A 14,397-nucleotide genomic window follows, 5' to 3' on the forward strand; every position below is an offset into this window, starting at 1 on the left:
TGTTGCCTTTCTGCAGGAGACACATCTTTCCGCGACGGAACATGCCAAGCTTAAAAGATGGTGGGTGGGCGATCTTGTAGAAGCCCCTGCAAAGGGAAGGAAGGGAGGTGTGGTAATCTTATTCAAGAAGGGTCTGCACTTAGAGATAAAGAAGGTCATTGTGGACCCAGAGGGCAGATATGCTCTGGCCTCGGTAATCCTTGAGCGCCAACCTATACTATTGTGCAACCTTTATGCCCCAAACACCTTTGATCGAGCATTTTATACAAAGGTGATCAGACAGATACTGGACATGGGTGATATTCCGATAATATTAGGAGCAGACCTTAACGATGTGGCAGATCCTCAAATGGATAGATCCCACCCTACAGATAGAGAATTAACAAGGATAGTGAGAGGGGTGAACCTTTTAGGGTCAGCATTGGGTCTGGTAGATGGGTGGCGAACACTAAATCCTTTGGAGAAGGACTTTACACATATGTCAAGGGCTCACTCCACACTATCTAGAATAGATTATCTGCTAATATCAAGAGAACTTTTCACACAGGTCGAAAGCACAAAAATAGGGCCTATAATGATATCTGACCATGCATGGGTAGAGTTAAGCCTTCAAGGAGGGCGCTCTGGGCAAACGGAGGGCGGTTGGAGATTCCCCTCTCACCTATATAGAGATAGGAACTTCACTCCATTCTTACTCTCCAAGTGGCAACAATATAAAATAGATAATGCACAGCACAGATCAAATGTAACACTGTTCTGGGAGACAGCAAAGGTGGTTCTCCGGGGAGAAATTATCTCATACGTGAGTCATCAAAGGAAGGTGAGGAGGCGAGAGCTTTTGCGTCTAGAAAAACAAGTGACTGTCTTAAGACAGCAATATGGAGTGAGTCATTCATTGCGACTTAAGAAGCAATTATTGGAAACCCAACAAGCATTAAACGAGTTAATACATACAGAGGCAAAGAAATCATGGGCTTATTATAAATTTCAGCTCTATAAGTTCGCAAATAAGGGTAGCGCTCTCCTGGCTAGATTAGCGAAGGGTAGTACGGGTCGGAGTAAGATAGCCACACTGGTGGATTCTAGAGGGAAGCGAGTGAATGACGACAAGGCAATCAATAAAGTGCTTCGGGACTTTTTTACTAAACTATACGAGTCACAGCAATCTCAGTTGGTAGATAGTGACAGTTATTTGAATAGCATAGAGCTTCCTAGAATAACGAGTGAAGAATTATCACAGTTGAGTGCCCCAATAGACACAGAGGAAGTGGCATGGGTAATTAAACAAAGTGCTCTTGGGAAGGCGCCTGGTCCCAACGGGCTCCGCAATGAGTTTTATAAACTATTACAGGACGACATTGGTCCGGTCCTGACAGAAGTCTTTCAGAAATCTGTCCAACAAAGAGCTCTCCCGAGACACTTGAACACAGCACAGATTATAGTATTAAGGAAACCTGGTAAACCCGAGGATCAACCAGAATCTTACCGTCCCATATCCCTACTTAACACCGAGGTCAAGCTTTTGGCCAAGATATTGGCAAACAGACTGGCAAGAGTATTACCATCCTTAGTAGCTGAGCCCCAAGTAGGGTTTACACGGGGAAGGGTTATAGCCAAAAACATAAGACAGATCCTGGCGGCTTTGGAGACAATCGGATTGGAAGGTCACCCAGCTCTACTTATCAGTTTCGACGCAGAAAAAGCGTTTGATAGAGTGGACTGGGGCTTCCTGTTTGGTATATTAAAGGCTTATGGGATAGAAGGCTGGTTTAATGAGGCTGTGCGAACATTGTATGAAGACCCTGAGGCATGTGTGTACGCAAACGGTATAACTTCAGATAGATTTAAGATTAGAAGAGGGACTAGACAGGGGTGCCCTCTCTCCCCTTTACTGTTTGTTTTAACTTTGGACCCGCTGTTGCGGGAGCTGCAGCTTAATTCCGATGTGAAAGGGGTGCATGTAGGGGATTTTCTCTTTAAAACAGCTGCTTTTGCAGATGACTTATTGGTATTAATAACTGAACCTAGAGATTCCCTGCCTTACCTGATGGAGAGTTTGGCGGAGTATGGGGACTTCTCTGGTTTCCGATTAAATCTTTTAAAATCGGAAGCGTTGGCTAGTTCAGACGATTTGCGGAGGTTGTGGGGAGCGGGGTTTCCATTACAGTGGGCAAACGAATCATTTAAATATCTGGGGATCCAATTGGCAATGAACCCGGCAAAGATATATGAAATTAATGTGCAAAGGTTCCTCCGGGAGACAAAGGAGCAACTGATGAATTGGGCTAATTTGCCATTAACTTTATTGGGACGACTACATTTGTTCAGAATGATGGTTTTCCCTAGATGGCTTTATCTTCTACAGACCCTTCCTCTGTGGTTACTCAAAAAAGACTTAGAAGCCCTTAGGAAATTAGTGATGAAATTCTGTTGGGGGGGTGGAAAATCTAAAGTGAGATGGAAATATTTATTAGGGGCACAAAAGATGGGTGGCTTAGGACTCCCAGACATCCGGAAGTATAACCAGGCGAGCCTGTTAAGGCATTTGAGAGATTGGTTGATGGATTCAGATATTTATACACATGTGGAACTGGAGCGAGACCTCTTCAGGCCTTGGCACCTGGTTTCCCTGGTGCATTCTCCAAGGAGAGATCTGCCAGAAAAAGTAAGAGGAAGTGTACTGTTAAAGTCAATGAGACATGTGTGGAAAACAGTGCTCATGTATTGGGGGCAGGATAGTAGAGGAAGTGTATGGCTACCGTTGAGGGGGAATGTGTCATTTAGGCCGGGAGATGAAAATAGGATTTTCCGACTATTAGAGAATAAGGGAATCCATTCGATGAATGAGCTGGTAATGGAAGACGGAGCCTTGCTCTCGTATACTGACTTTTTGGAGAAGTGTGGGCAGGGGACGGCTGCCTGGTTGGCGTACAGGCAGTTGTCTCATTATGTGAACACCCTCCCACCAGATAGCCTGCACCCACGGTTTGGGAGACAATTAAGAGAATTATTAGAAGGAGATGCAGCGGGGCAAATCTCAGTGTCCTGGTTTTATGGTAAATTGGGTAGACTCGCAATGGAACGGGACCTGACAGAGGTAGCAAATAGATAGAGCATAGAGTCGGGCAAAAACATCTCTACACAGTTAATATCGTCAGCTCTTCAGAGTGGGGTAGCCATAGTACACAATGCAGAATTACAGGAGTGTCACTTTCGCACTATCCATCGGGCGTATTTCTCTCAGAGACAAGCTTTTAGAGCAGGAGTTTCGACTACACAGCACTGTAGGAAATGCTTTAGGTTGGAGGCAAACTTCTTCCATGGGATCTGGCAATGTAGGTCAATATCACTATTTTGGTCGGCAATTGGCAGATACTTGACCAAGGTGTTGGGGCGCACAATAACTTTAACTTTTGAAAGAGCTGTATTCAGTGTGCCTAGACTCTGGATGGGAACCACAAAGGGGGAGAAATTGTTTCTTAGCAAGGCCTGCATCTTGGGGAAAAAATGCATCCTACTTCATTGGACTGATGATTGCCCACCCTCCTTTTGGCACTGGAGGAATCGACTTCAGGAATTGCTGTCATGGGAATCTAGAGGGGCAGGACTGTCGCCGGGAAGGCAGCGGAGGTTCCTAGCAATATGGGGGGCATACATAAATACTATCCAGCTTATAATCGAACGAGAAAAACGCCCAAGTTCCGACCTAAATCGGGAGATGGGCGTTTTTCTCACAAAAACAAATAAAGCGGTATAATCGAAAGCCGAACTTTGGACGCTTTCAACTGCACTCCGTCGCGGATGCGGACAAAGTTGACGGGGGCGTGTCGGAGGCGTGGTGAAGGCGGAACTGGGGCGTGGTTATCACCCGAACAGAGATGGGCGCCTTTCGCCGATAATGGATGCGTTTGTAGCTAGAATTTAGGGCACTTTTCCTGGACCCTGTTTTTTTACGAATAAGGCCCCAAAAAGTGCCCTAAATGACCAGATGACCCCCAGAGGGAGTCGGGGATGACCTCCCCTGACTCCCCCAGTGGTCACTAACCCCCTCCCACCACAACAAAATGATGTTTCACAACTTTTTATTTTCACCCTCAAATGTCATACCCTCCTCCCAAGCAGCAGTATGCAGGTCCCTGGAGCAGTTGTTAGGGGGTGCAGTGGACGTCAGGCAGGTGGACCCAGGCCCATCCCCCCCTACCTGTTACAATTGTGCTGCTTAATCTTATTAGTCGTCCAAGCCCCCAAACCCACTGTACCCACATGTAGGTGCCCCCCTTCACCTCTTAGGGCTATAGTAATGGTGTAGACTTGTGGGCAGTGGGTTTTGAGGGGGATTTGGGGGGCTCAACACACAAGGGAAGGGTGCTATGCACCTGGGAGCTCTTTTACCTTTTTGTTTGTTTTTGTAAAAGTGCCCCCTAGGGTGCCCGGTTGGTGTCCTGGCATGTGAGGGGGACCAGTGCACTATGAATCCTGGCCCCTCCCACGAACAAATGCCTTGGATTTATTCGTTTTTGAGCTGGGCGATTTCATTTTCCATTATCGCTGAAAAGCAAAAACGCCCAGCTCACACCTTGGCGAATAAAACATGGGCGTCTATTTTTTTTTGAAAATACGGTTCACTCCGCCCCTTCACGGACCCGTTCTCGGAGATAAACGCCCATGGAGATAGGCGTTTTCGTTCAATTATGCCCCTCCACATCACCTAAGGCGAGAAGTCATATCTTGAATAGACTTCCCTGGAACCAGTAAAGAGAATTGGCCGGTAAGCAATGCACGGGGAGGGGAGGGGAGGGGAGGGGGGAAGTTTGGGGAGATGAGGAAGAAGAGATTTAGGTTAGGAAGGTTAAAGACTAGTTTTGGCCCTGTTTATCAGGATCTCTTATGGTATATGTTAACTGAGTTTCAATATGTATCATGGTTAACGTTTGTTACAGGGAAGTTTTTAGATGATATAAGCTAATATCATTATGACGTTAGTAAAGCATACCAACTTGAGAAGGGGGGGACGGGGGGTAAAAGGGAATAGGGGGGAGAAAAGTTACTAAATCATAAATCTGATAGCTGTTTTGCACTATCTTTAACCCTGTCATATGAGAGGTTATTGCCGCAATGTTAAGTTTACACTTATATGGTTTACTGTCTTTGTACTATGTTCTTAATAAAAATATTGAAATATAAAAATAATGAGTGGAGTGGAACGGGTACATGTGAATCGTTTTACTGTTTCCAAAATACTAGGACTAGGGGGCATGCGATGAAGCTACAAAGTAGTAAATTTAATATGAATCAGAGAAATTTTTCTTCACTCAACATGTAACTAAACTCTGGAATTTGTTGCCAGAGAATGTGGTAAAGGTGGTTAGCTTAACGGGGTTTTAAAAGGGTCTGGACAGCTTCCTAAAGGAAAAGTCCATAGCCCATTATTAAATTGACTTGGGGAAAATCCACTGCTTATTTCTGGGATAAGCAGAATAAAATGTATTGAGTTTTCTGGAATCTTGCCAGGTATTTGTGACCTGGATTGGCCACTGTTGGAAACAGGATGCTGGGCTTGATGGACCTTTGGTCTGTCCCAGTGTGGCAATACTTATGTACTTATAAGATGGATGATCGATATTCTTCCAATCTTACAACATGAAATACGGGTACCTCAAATGAGCCCATTTCAGCTGACCTTAACACCCTAGATGGCTGATAGATAAGCAGATTTGCAAAAATAACAGAAACATTGTTACTTAGTACTTTGAAGACCAAAAGTAGTATCTTAAATTTGATTCTCTGCTCTATTGGAAGCCAGCACAGTTTCTTTAAAACTGGAGAAATATGAGCAAAATGTGAACAACCAATTAGGACTCAGGCCATAGCATAACTATTACAGTAGTCGAAGAAAAGGGTAACAATGCTTTGGGAGAAAAAAAAAACAATAAACATTTGAAACAATTTTTTTGTACAGCTGAAAGTGTTACTCCCTGTGGTCTTTGATGGGGCTTACACCCACCACAGCTACACAAAATGGAGCTTTTTTGTTTTTTTTAACTTTTGATGGTTAAATTATAACCCTGTTGAATGATGAGTTGTATATGGTTAACTGAGGTCTTTTTTTCTCCACTGTTAGTGAATTGATATGAGGACAGTGGTGGACTGCTTTCGCTTGTCTACATTTGTGGAAGCAACTGTGATTTTTTTTGTATTGCATGTGGAGGGGCATAATCGAATGGGGGCGCCCATCTCTAAGGACGGCGCCACGAAAGGGCGGGGAAACCTGCATTATCGGAACAAGATGGGTGTCCATCTTTCATTTCGATAATACGGTCGGGGATGGCCAAATCTCAACATTTGGGTCGACCTTAGAGATGGTCAACCTAAATGTTGAGATCGCCGACCTTAGAGATGGGCGACCTCGTTTATCGCCAATAATGGAAACCAAAGATGCCAATCTCAAAAACAGCCAAATCCAAGCCCTTTAGTCGTGGGAGGGGCCAGCATTTGTAGTGCACTGGTCCCCCTCACACGCCAGGACACCAACTGGGCACCCTAGGGGGCACTGCAGTGGACTTCATAAATTGCTCCCAGGGGCATAGCTCCCTTACCTTGTGTGCTGAGCTCCCCAAACTCCCCCCCAAAACCCACTACCCACAACTGTACACCACTACCATAGCCCTTACGGGTGAAGGGGGGAACCTAGATGTGGGTATAGTGGGTTTTGGAGGGCTCACATTTACCACCACAAGTGTAACGGGGGGGGGGGGGGGGGGGGGGGATGGGCCTGGGTCCTGGGTCCTGGGTCCGCCTGTCTGAAATGTACTGCACCCACTAAAACTGCTCCAGGGACCTGTATACTGCTGCGATGGACCTTGTGGCATTTGAGGCTGGCAAAAAAAGTATTTTTAAACTTGTTTTTTATGGTGGGAGGGGGTTAGTGACCACTGGGGAAGTAAGGGGAGGTCATTCCTGATTCCCTCCGGTGGTCATCTGGTCAGTTCAGGCACCTTTTTGTGTCTTGGTCGCAAGAAAAAATGGACCAAGTAAAGTCGGCCAAGTGTTCATCAGGGTCGCCCTTCTTTTTTCCATTATCGGCCGAGGACGGCCATCTCTTAATCGCGCCCCAGTCCCGCTTTCGCTACCCTGCCGACACACCCCCGTGAACTTTGGCCGTCCCCGCGATGGAAAGCAGTTGCGGACGGCCAAAATCGTCCTTCTCTTTCGAAAATAAGCGTGATTGTTACCTTCTAGTTTAAAGCAAGATTGACTTACACTCTCCCTCATTCCTACCCAATCCATTTCAGGAATCTACAAAGATGGCAGACTGCTCACAGCCTCATCCCACAAAAAGTGTTGATGGGCTATGGCAGAAAAATGGCAAGCAAAATGTCAATAAAAATTAAATATAATACAATGAAAATAACAGAAATATCAATTTAAAAACAAATAATCAAGTACAGCATGATTAATTCAGATTTATCTGGACAAGAAGATCCAGTCCTGATTTCCTTAATTCTGCCCTCTTCCACCTTTTCCTGGGCCTTTTACTTTTTTCTATAAGACTGGGAATGAGACAGACCCTACCTTTTCCACTGGGATTTTTGAGATCAGGGGTCACAGTGGCAGTAATATCTGGACAGACAGCATAAACCGAAATAACAAGAGACCCTGTAGTATGAAAATAAGAGAGAAGGTAAGATTACACCAGCAAATGTAGAAAAATACAGGAACTGCCAAGAATAGAAAGGGGTGGGGAAGGACAAGGAGAGGCAAAAAACAGGGATAATAAAAGCTGAGAAAATGAGAGAGGCAGGCAGAATGCCACTGAGTCACCTGGTGCTTTTATAGTCTCTGGCCCAACTCTGGCTGCCATGCTGAGCGAGTCTTTGCCCCCATCCACAGCAATTCCCAGCTGTGCCATGACATGACACATGGCAGTACAGGCATCATATAGTGCAGCACCCTCACCCGGAAGCTTGGCAGCCCACATCCAGTTACCACTACACTTCACATCCTGGAATGAAAAAAGAAAAATGTAGATAGTCTATAAGTTCATGCAGACAAAGGGTTGGGACAACACAGAGTATGTCTGGTGTTTATTTTTCAAAAAAGGGTACTACAAACCATCTTCCACCTTCTGTGGCAACTGAGTGGTTACGTACATACTGGAAACTGTCAGAATAGAAGTATAGTGCTCCCATGCCGTCAGATACTTTGCTAACATTGGGTATTGTGACCCCAGAACCAATAAATACTAAGGTATACAGATCCTAGAGTATATGAAAGATTGGACCCATATTTGGAGGACAGTTTTTCAAAGCCATTTATAAAGGTAAATAGTGATTTATCCACATAAACTGGCCATCTGAAAGTTGCCCTCCCCCAATGCTTCTAAAAATAGAGGCTTTGTTCCACAACACATGAAGTTTTAGTTACATTTAGAAGAGATATTCCCAGAGGATGAAAATAGTGCAAGGAGATGACATTTTCAACACCCAATATCAACCAAGACAAGGGAAATGGGTTGGAGGAGTAGCAGTCCTGACCCAGGACACAATCGAACTGTGAAGTCACTATCCCCCATCTAACTGAATCATAATCCCTTTTAATCCAGCTAGGAGAAGCCAATCTGGCTGTCCATGGTATATCAAGCACCTCTTAAATACTCCCCATCTGTGCAAGAACTTTTTTGATCTGACTACAGAAGTGACCCTGAGTTTTTCTAGGTTGGTGATCATGGGCGACATTTCAAAAATCCTGAAACCACCACAGCCATCTTCCTGGACATGATGACAGCACTAGGATTCACAAGGTGATCAATTCTCCAATACAAGAAAAAGGTCACATACTAGACTTGGGGTCCTGTTTACCAAGGCGCACTAGCGTTTTTAGCACATGCTAAATAGTTAGCACACATTAACCGTGTAGACACCCATAGGAAAATTATGGGCGTCTACATGGTTAGCACGCACTAATAGTTAGAGAACGCTAAAAACGCTAACGCGCCTCTCGTGCAGCTTAGTAAACAGGGCCCTTGGTGTGTCTGCAAAGGCTGCCCTAAGTTATCCGGATAGTGGAGTGAATATTGCTGCTATCTGGATAAGTTCTGGTGCTGATCAGATTATCCAGATATTCAGCACCGGTGCATTTAAAAAAGCATTGACTGCAGCAGCTGAATATTTACCCAAAAGTGAACAGGCCGCCAACTCAACCAAACATCTATTTGGCATAACATGTGACTATTGCAATCTCCACCACAGCAGAACCTGCCTGCCCAGTCCAAACTGGACTGCAAAGATTTTGCTGCATACTTTGCCACCAAAATTAAAAGTCTCCACCAGGATCTAAAAGCAGTCTCACTTGGGGGTCCTTTTACCAAGCTGCTGTTTAAAAAGGGCCCTGCAGTAGCAGTCATTTTTGTCGTGCACCAGGGCCCTTTTTACCACAGCGGGTAAAAAGCCCGAAAAAACACAGACATATAGGACTCAGTGATCCCATGGTCAGATCATTAATTTTAGGAATTCAGTGTTTGGTTAAAATTTGAGATAGGAAAGATAGTTAAGCCCACACAGAAATATCTTTCGAAGGGAAAGATAAATCACGAAGATATCTGGAAAGAAGTTACATTATACTTAGATGGGTTTGCAGATCAAGTCACTAGTAGTTAGTGGAAATTTGGAATGAAACAGTTAAAGATTAGCTAGATAAAGTTTATCCACTTTGTTTAGTAAAAATCCTTAGAACAAAATTAAAATCCTTGGTATATTAGAGTTAGGGCTCAATATTCAGCTGGCGGTAATCAGCATTTTGCTGACTGCCACCAGCGTTAAACCCAGAAATTCAATGCCGGGCCATGTCCAGACATTGGCATTGAATTTTCAGGTTTGCAGAGCCAGCTAACGCATAGCCGGTTAAGGGCAATATTCAGCATTTAACTAGCTGAAGCGCTGTGTACGACTGGTAGCGCTATAGAAATGATTTGTAGTAGTAGTACTATTTTTTTTTTGTTACATTTGTACCCCGCACTTTCCCACTCATGGCAGGCTCAATGCGGCTTACATATTATATACAGGTACTTATTTGTACCTGGGGCAATGGAGGGTTAAGTGACTTGCCCAGAGTCACAAGGAGCTGCCTGTGCCTGAAGTGGGAATCGAACTCAGTTCCCCAGGACCAAAGTCCACCACCCTAACCACTAGGCCACTCCTCCACTGGGTTACCACATAAAGATAGGATTGACTTTTAGCAGTCTTATTTATGTGGTTAACCTGGCCAGTTAAGTGCTGTATATCAGCACTTAACCAGCCATGTGCTGGCTCCGCCCATGAAACCCTCCCAAAATAACCCATTTTGAGTTCAGCGCTTACCAGTTATTTTCAGCAACACTAATCAGTTAAGTGCCACTTGAATTAGCAGTTAGCACTGAATAGGCGATTTAGCCAGCCAGGAGCCATTTCTGGTCAGTTAAATCGCATTGGAATATCAACCCCTTACTGGATAAAAAGAAGGAATGTAGAATTCTAGAGTGATGTTTGCCAGAAGTCTCAAATGTTAGTATTAAACAAGGTGTTAGTATTAAAACATAGAGAAAATATATTAGAGAATATAAAAATATGCGAAAAGTAAGCTGATTACACAAAGCTTTTGATAAAGAGTCAGAAACCTACTCAAGACCTTTTTAGAATAGTGCGTATGATGACAACCGCTCTTTCTTATAAAATGGGAACAGATCTCTATACTGATGTTTTGGATTGGGGTTTTTTTAAGGTAAATAATTGAAACTATGCTACCGAATCTCAAGAAAAAATTTCTGATATTCACAAGGATATACTACTGAAAAAGTTGTGAGCAAAATCTAAATAAATAAATAAATAAATATGAAACTGAGTCAGGATGATGTAAGTATTTTTGTGGAATCGGAGGGTTGTAAAGCAGACTGTTGTTCATTTTCTTTGGTTTCGCTTTGAACAATGAAAAATATGTTTAAACTAGTAAAAAGGCCCGTTTCTCAAAGAAATGAAACAGGCGCTAGCAAAGTTTTCCTTGGAGTGTGTATGTTTGAGAGAGTGTGTGTGAGAGAGAGAGAGTGAATGTGCGAGTGTGTGTGTGTGACAGAGAGAGAGTGAGACTGGGTGCGAGTGTGTCTGTGAGAGAGAGTATGTGTGTGAGATTGAGAGTGTGTGCCAGGGGCCCCCCTCCCTCCCAGTTCCAGTGTCCCCCTCCCTCCGTGTTCCAGGGTCGACGTCCCCCCTCCCTCCGTTCCTCCGAGTTCCAGGGTTGTCCCTCCGTCCCTCCGAGTTCCAGGGTCATCCTCCCCTCCCTCCGAGTTCCAGGGTCGTCGTCCCCCTCCCTCCGAGTTCCAGGGTCGTCCCCTCCCTCCCTCCGAGTTTCAGGGTCCCCCTCCCAGTTCCAGGGGTCCCCCTCCCTCCCTCCTCCCTCCCAGTTCCAGGGTCCCCCCTCCTCCCTCCCTCCCAGTTCCAGTGTCCCCCCTCCCTCCCTCTCAGTTCCAGGGGCCCCCCTCCCTCCCAGTTCCAGGGTCGTCATATCTCCCTTCCTCCCTTTTAGTTCCAGGCCCCTTCCCTCCGATTTTTAAAAGTCATCTTCACTTACCAAGTCAGGGTTACGGCGACGGCCAGCAGCGGTAAAACGCGTGCAGGCTCGGCCCTTCTCTCTCTCTTTCTCAGCTGTGGTCCCGCCCTTGCGGAAACAGGAAATGAGGGTGGGACCACGGCTGAGAGAGAGAGATGGGCCGAACCTGCACGCATTTTACCGCTGCTGCTGCTGGCCGCCGTAACCCTGACTTGGTAAGTGAAGATGACTTTTAAAAATTGGAGGGAAGGGGCCTGGAACTGAAAGGGAGGGAGGGAGATATGACGACCCTGGAACTGGGAGGGAGGGGGGCCCCTGGAACTGAGAGGGAGGGAGGGAGGGGGGACACTGGAACTGGGAGGGCGGGACAGAGAGAGATGGTGACAGACTGACGAACCTTACGAACCCTTCACTTCAGTGTGCCACAGTCAGCTTCAGAACGTTGGAGGTGCTTTTTATTATAGTAGACTAGTAGAAAAGGCCCGTTTCTGTTTTAAAGGAAACGGGCGCTAGCAAGGTTTTATATGAATGCTTTTTTTTTTTTTGCAACCTAACAGTTGTTATAAAAGTGTTATAATCCGAAGAAATATGTGTGTCCTTGTTTTTTTTATCTTTTTTCTCTCCCTAAATTTGTAATTCTGCCAACATGTTTGTCTTTGTGCATGAACTCATGTGTTGTGGTGCTGTTATTTTTTTTTTTTGCATGTTCAAATTGTTGGATGCATTCCTGTGTGTGTAATTTCATTCTTGAAATGAGCACCATTAAGTTTTTGCTGGTACTGTGTGTGTTTTTCCATTGTTTACCTGTGTGAATTCGCCCCTACTTACCCTCCCCTCCTTCTGCAGTGAGACACAGAGAGTGCAAGACTGGTTGTGTGTGAGAAAGAGAGAGCGTGTGTGTGTGTCTGACACAGATAGTGTGTCACAGAGTATGTGTGTGTCTCTCTCTCCATATCCTCCTCCTTGCAGCATGCCCTTGCAGGAGCACAGGGGTAGGCACTGTCTCAGAGTGTATGTGTGTGTGTGTGACAGAGACACAGAGTGTGTGTGTTTTTGTGTGTGTGACAGTGACACACAGAGTGAAAGACTGTCTGTGTAAGAGAGAGAGAGCGAGTGTCTGTGTGTGTTTGGTGCAGTTTTTCCTTTCCCCCCCCCTCCCGTTTTTAGCTGCACTTAATACCCTGTAGAAGGGCTGGTTCCCTTTGAAGTATTGTTTTTCCATTGTAGACCTGTGAATTTGGCCCTATTTCCCTTACCCTCCCCTCCCCTCCTTCTTTTAGTCCCTGTACATAGCACACGTACTCAGAGTAGTTTCGTTTTCATTTATGTGCTGCCTGTCAGTTGCCTCTGTCATGTCAGTAGGAGTTCCCTGTTTTATTACTGTTGTTTCTGCAGGGAGTTCTGGAGTGCATTAGTGTCGGGACGCCCGCTGGCTCGCAATCTTTGTGGTTTTGTGAGGGTGGGCGGCACTTTAGTGACGGTGCTTCGGGAGGCCAGCAGTTGTTGGGTCGGCCGGTGGCTCGCAGGCTGTGTGTTTTTGTCAGGGCGGGCGGCACTTTCTGTACAGGGCTTCTGTAGTCCGGCAGTGTTGTCAGTTTCGAGAGTGCAGTTCGCGATGTCGGCAGTGTTCCCAGCTGATCAGTTTTGTACTGTCGATTACCGAGCGCGGTACGTTTGGGCGGGCTGCAGGCACTGTGGAGCCTTTGCGCGTGGCAGCCAGTCTCGAGCCTCTTTTTTTTTTTTTTGTTTATTCGCACGTGGGCCATGGCACTTGTTCTTTTTAGCAGCCGTTGACGTCAGGTTATCTACACAGCCTACCGGTCCACCTTTCAATGCGGCACGGTCCCAGGCACAGAACGTTGGAGGTGAGAAATATTATTATAGAAGATAGAAGATATGTTAAGGGTAGCTGTATGCTAGATCCTTGTCCAGGCAGATTATACAAGAATGTACCTAAGAGACGAATAGTTTGGATAACTCATACCTGGTAAATTGTTCTTTAGAAGCTAGTATCTATCCTACTGAGTTGGGGCAGACTGTGCTGAATCCGTTGTTGAAAAGTAATGGTCTTGATGAAAATAAGTGTGAGAACTAATTCCCTGTTGTGAATAACCCCATCCTGGATAAGATAATTGAGTCAGTGGTAGCAGAACAGCTACAACAATTTCTTATAAATTATGACTTCTTAATTCTAGACAATTAGGAGGTTTCCATTTCACTTGCAGAAGTATTGAACAGCAAAAGTGGCGCTGCTACCTGCTTGTGCAAGACTGAGGGCCAAAGGGTGTCTCAGTGGTATCAATTTAAAGATGGAATAGTTAAATATGAGATCCATTGCCTCGGGTACAAAAACAGACTGTGAGCTCAATAGGGACAGAGAACGTACCTATATGTAATACGTAAACCGCTTTGGTTGTATCACAGAACAGTGATATATATATATATCAAGAAAGAATATAATAATATCCAATTATATAATGTACCAAGAAGAATGTTTCTGTAATCCAAGGGAGCATAATTAAGTGATGAACAAGACATGAGAATGAGGGTAATTTTTCAAAAGATTTTATGCATGTGAACAGTTGTTCACCTGTGTGAAAAGATTATCAGAAAATTACCCCCCCCCCCCCCCCAACCACAACTTCCCTTGTGTGCCTAGAAGTACATACACAAATTTTACCTGTACCAAAAAAGAAACATATTTAGATCAGGAAGGGAAAAACACAGGCATGGATTTCATGATGAAATCCTCACTTGTACTTTCACTTATGTTAAAACATAGAAAGAGAGAAAAATGAAGGCAGATAAAAACCATATGGC

The 14,397-nt window shown here is 44.9% G+C and overlaps 1 protein-coding gene across 1 annotated transcript in view; it reads right to left on the bottom strand.

The window, feature by feature from the left end:
* PFAS (phosphoribosylformylglycinamidine synthase) overlaps nt 1-14,397 on the bottom strand; it is a 154,786-nt gene that overhangs the window by 22,348 nt on the left and 118,041 nt on the right. The window contains exons 20-21 of the mRNA XM_030210241.1: nt 7,822-8,002; nt 7,573-7,656 (exon numbers count right to left, since the gene is read on the bottom strand). Coding sequence (XP_030066101.1) covers nt 7,573-7,656; nt 7,822-8,002 — 265 coding nt within the window. The remainder of the gene's footprint in view (nt 1-7,572; nt 7,657-7,821; nt 8,003-14,397) is intronic.

This window comes from Microcaecilia unicolor, chromosome 7 (assembly GCF_901765095.1).
Source record: "Microcaecilia unicolor chromosome 7, aMicUni1.1, whole genome shotgun sequence".
Taxonomy (NCBI): domain Eukaryota; kingdom Metazoa; phylum Chordata; class Amphibia; order Gymnophiona; family Siphonopidae; genus Microcaecilia; species Microcaecilia unicolor.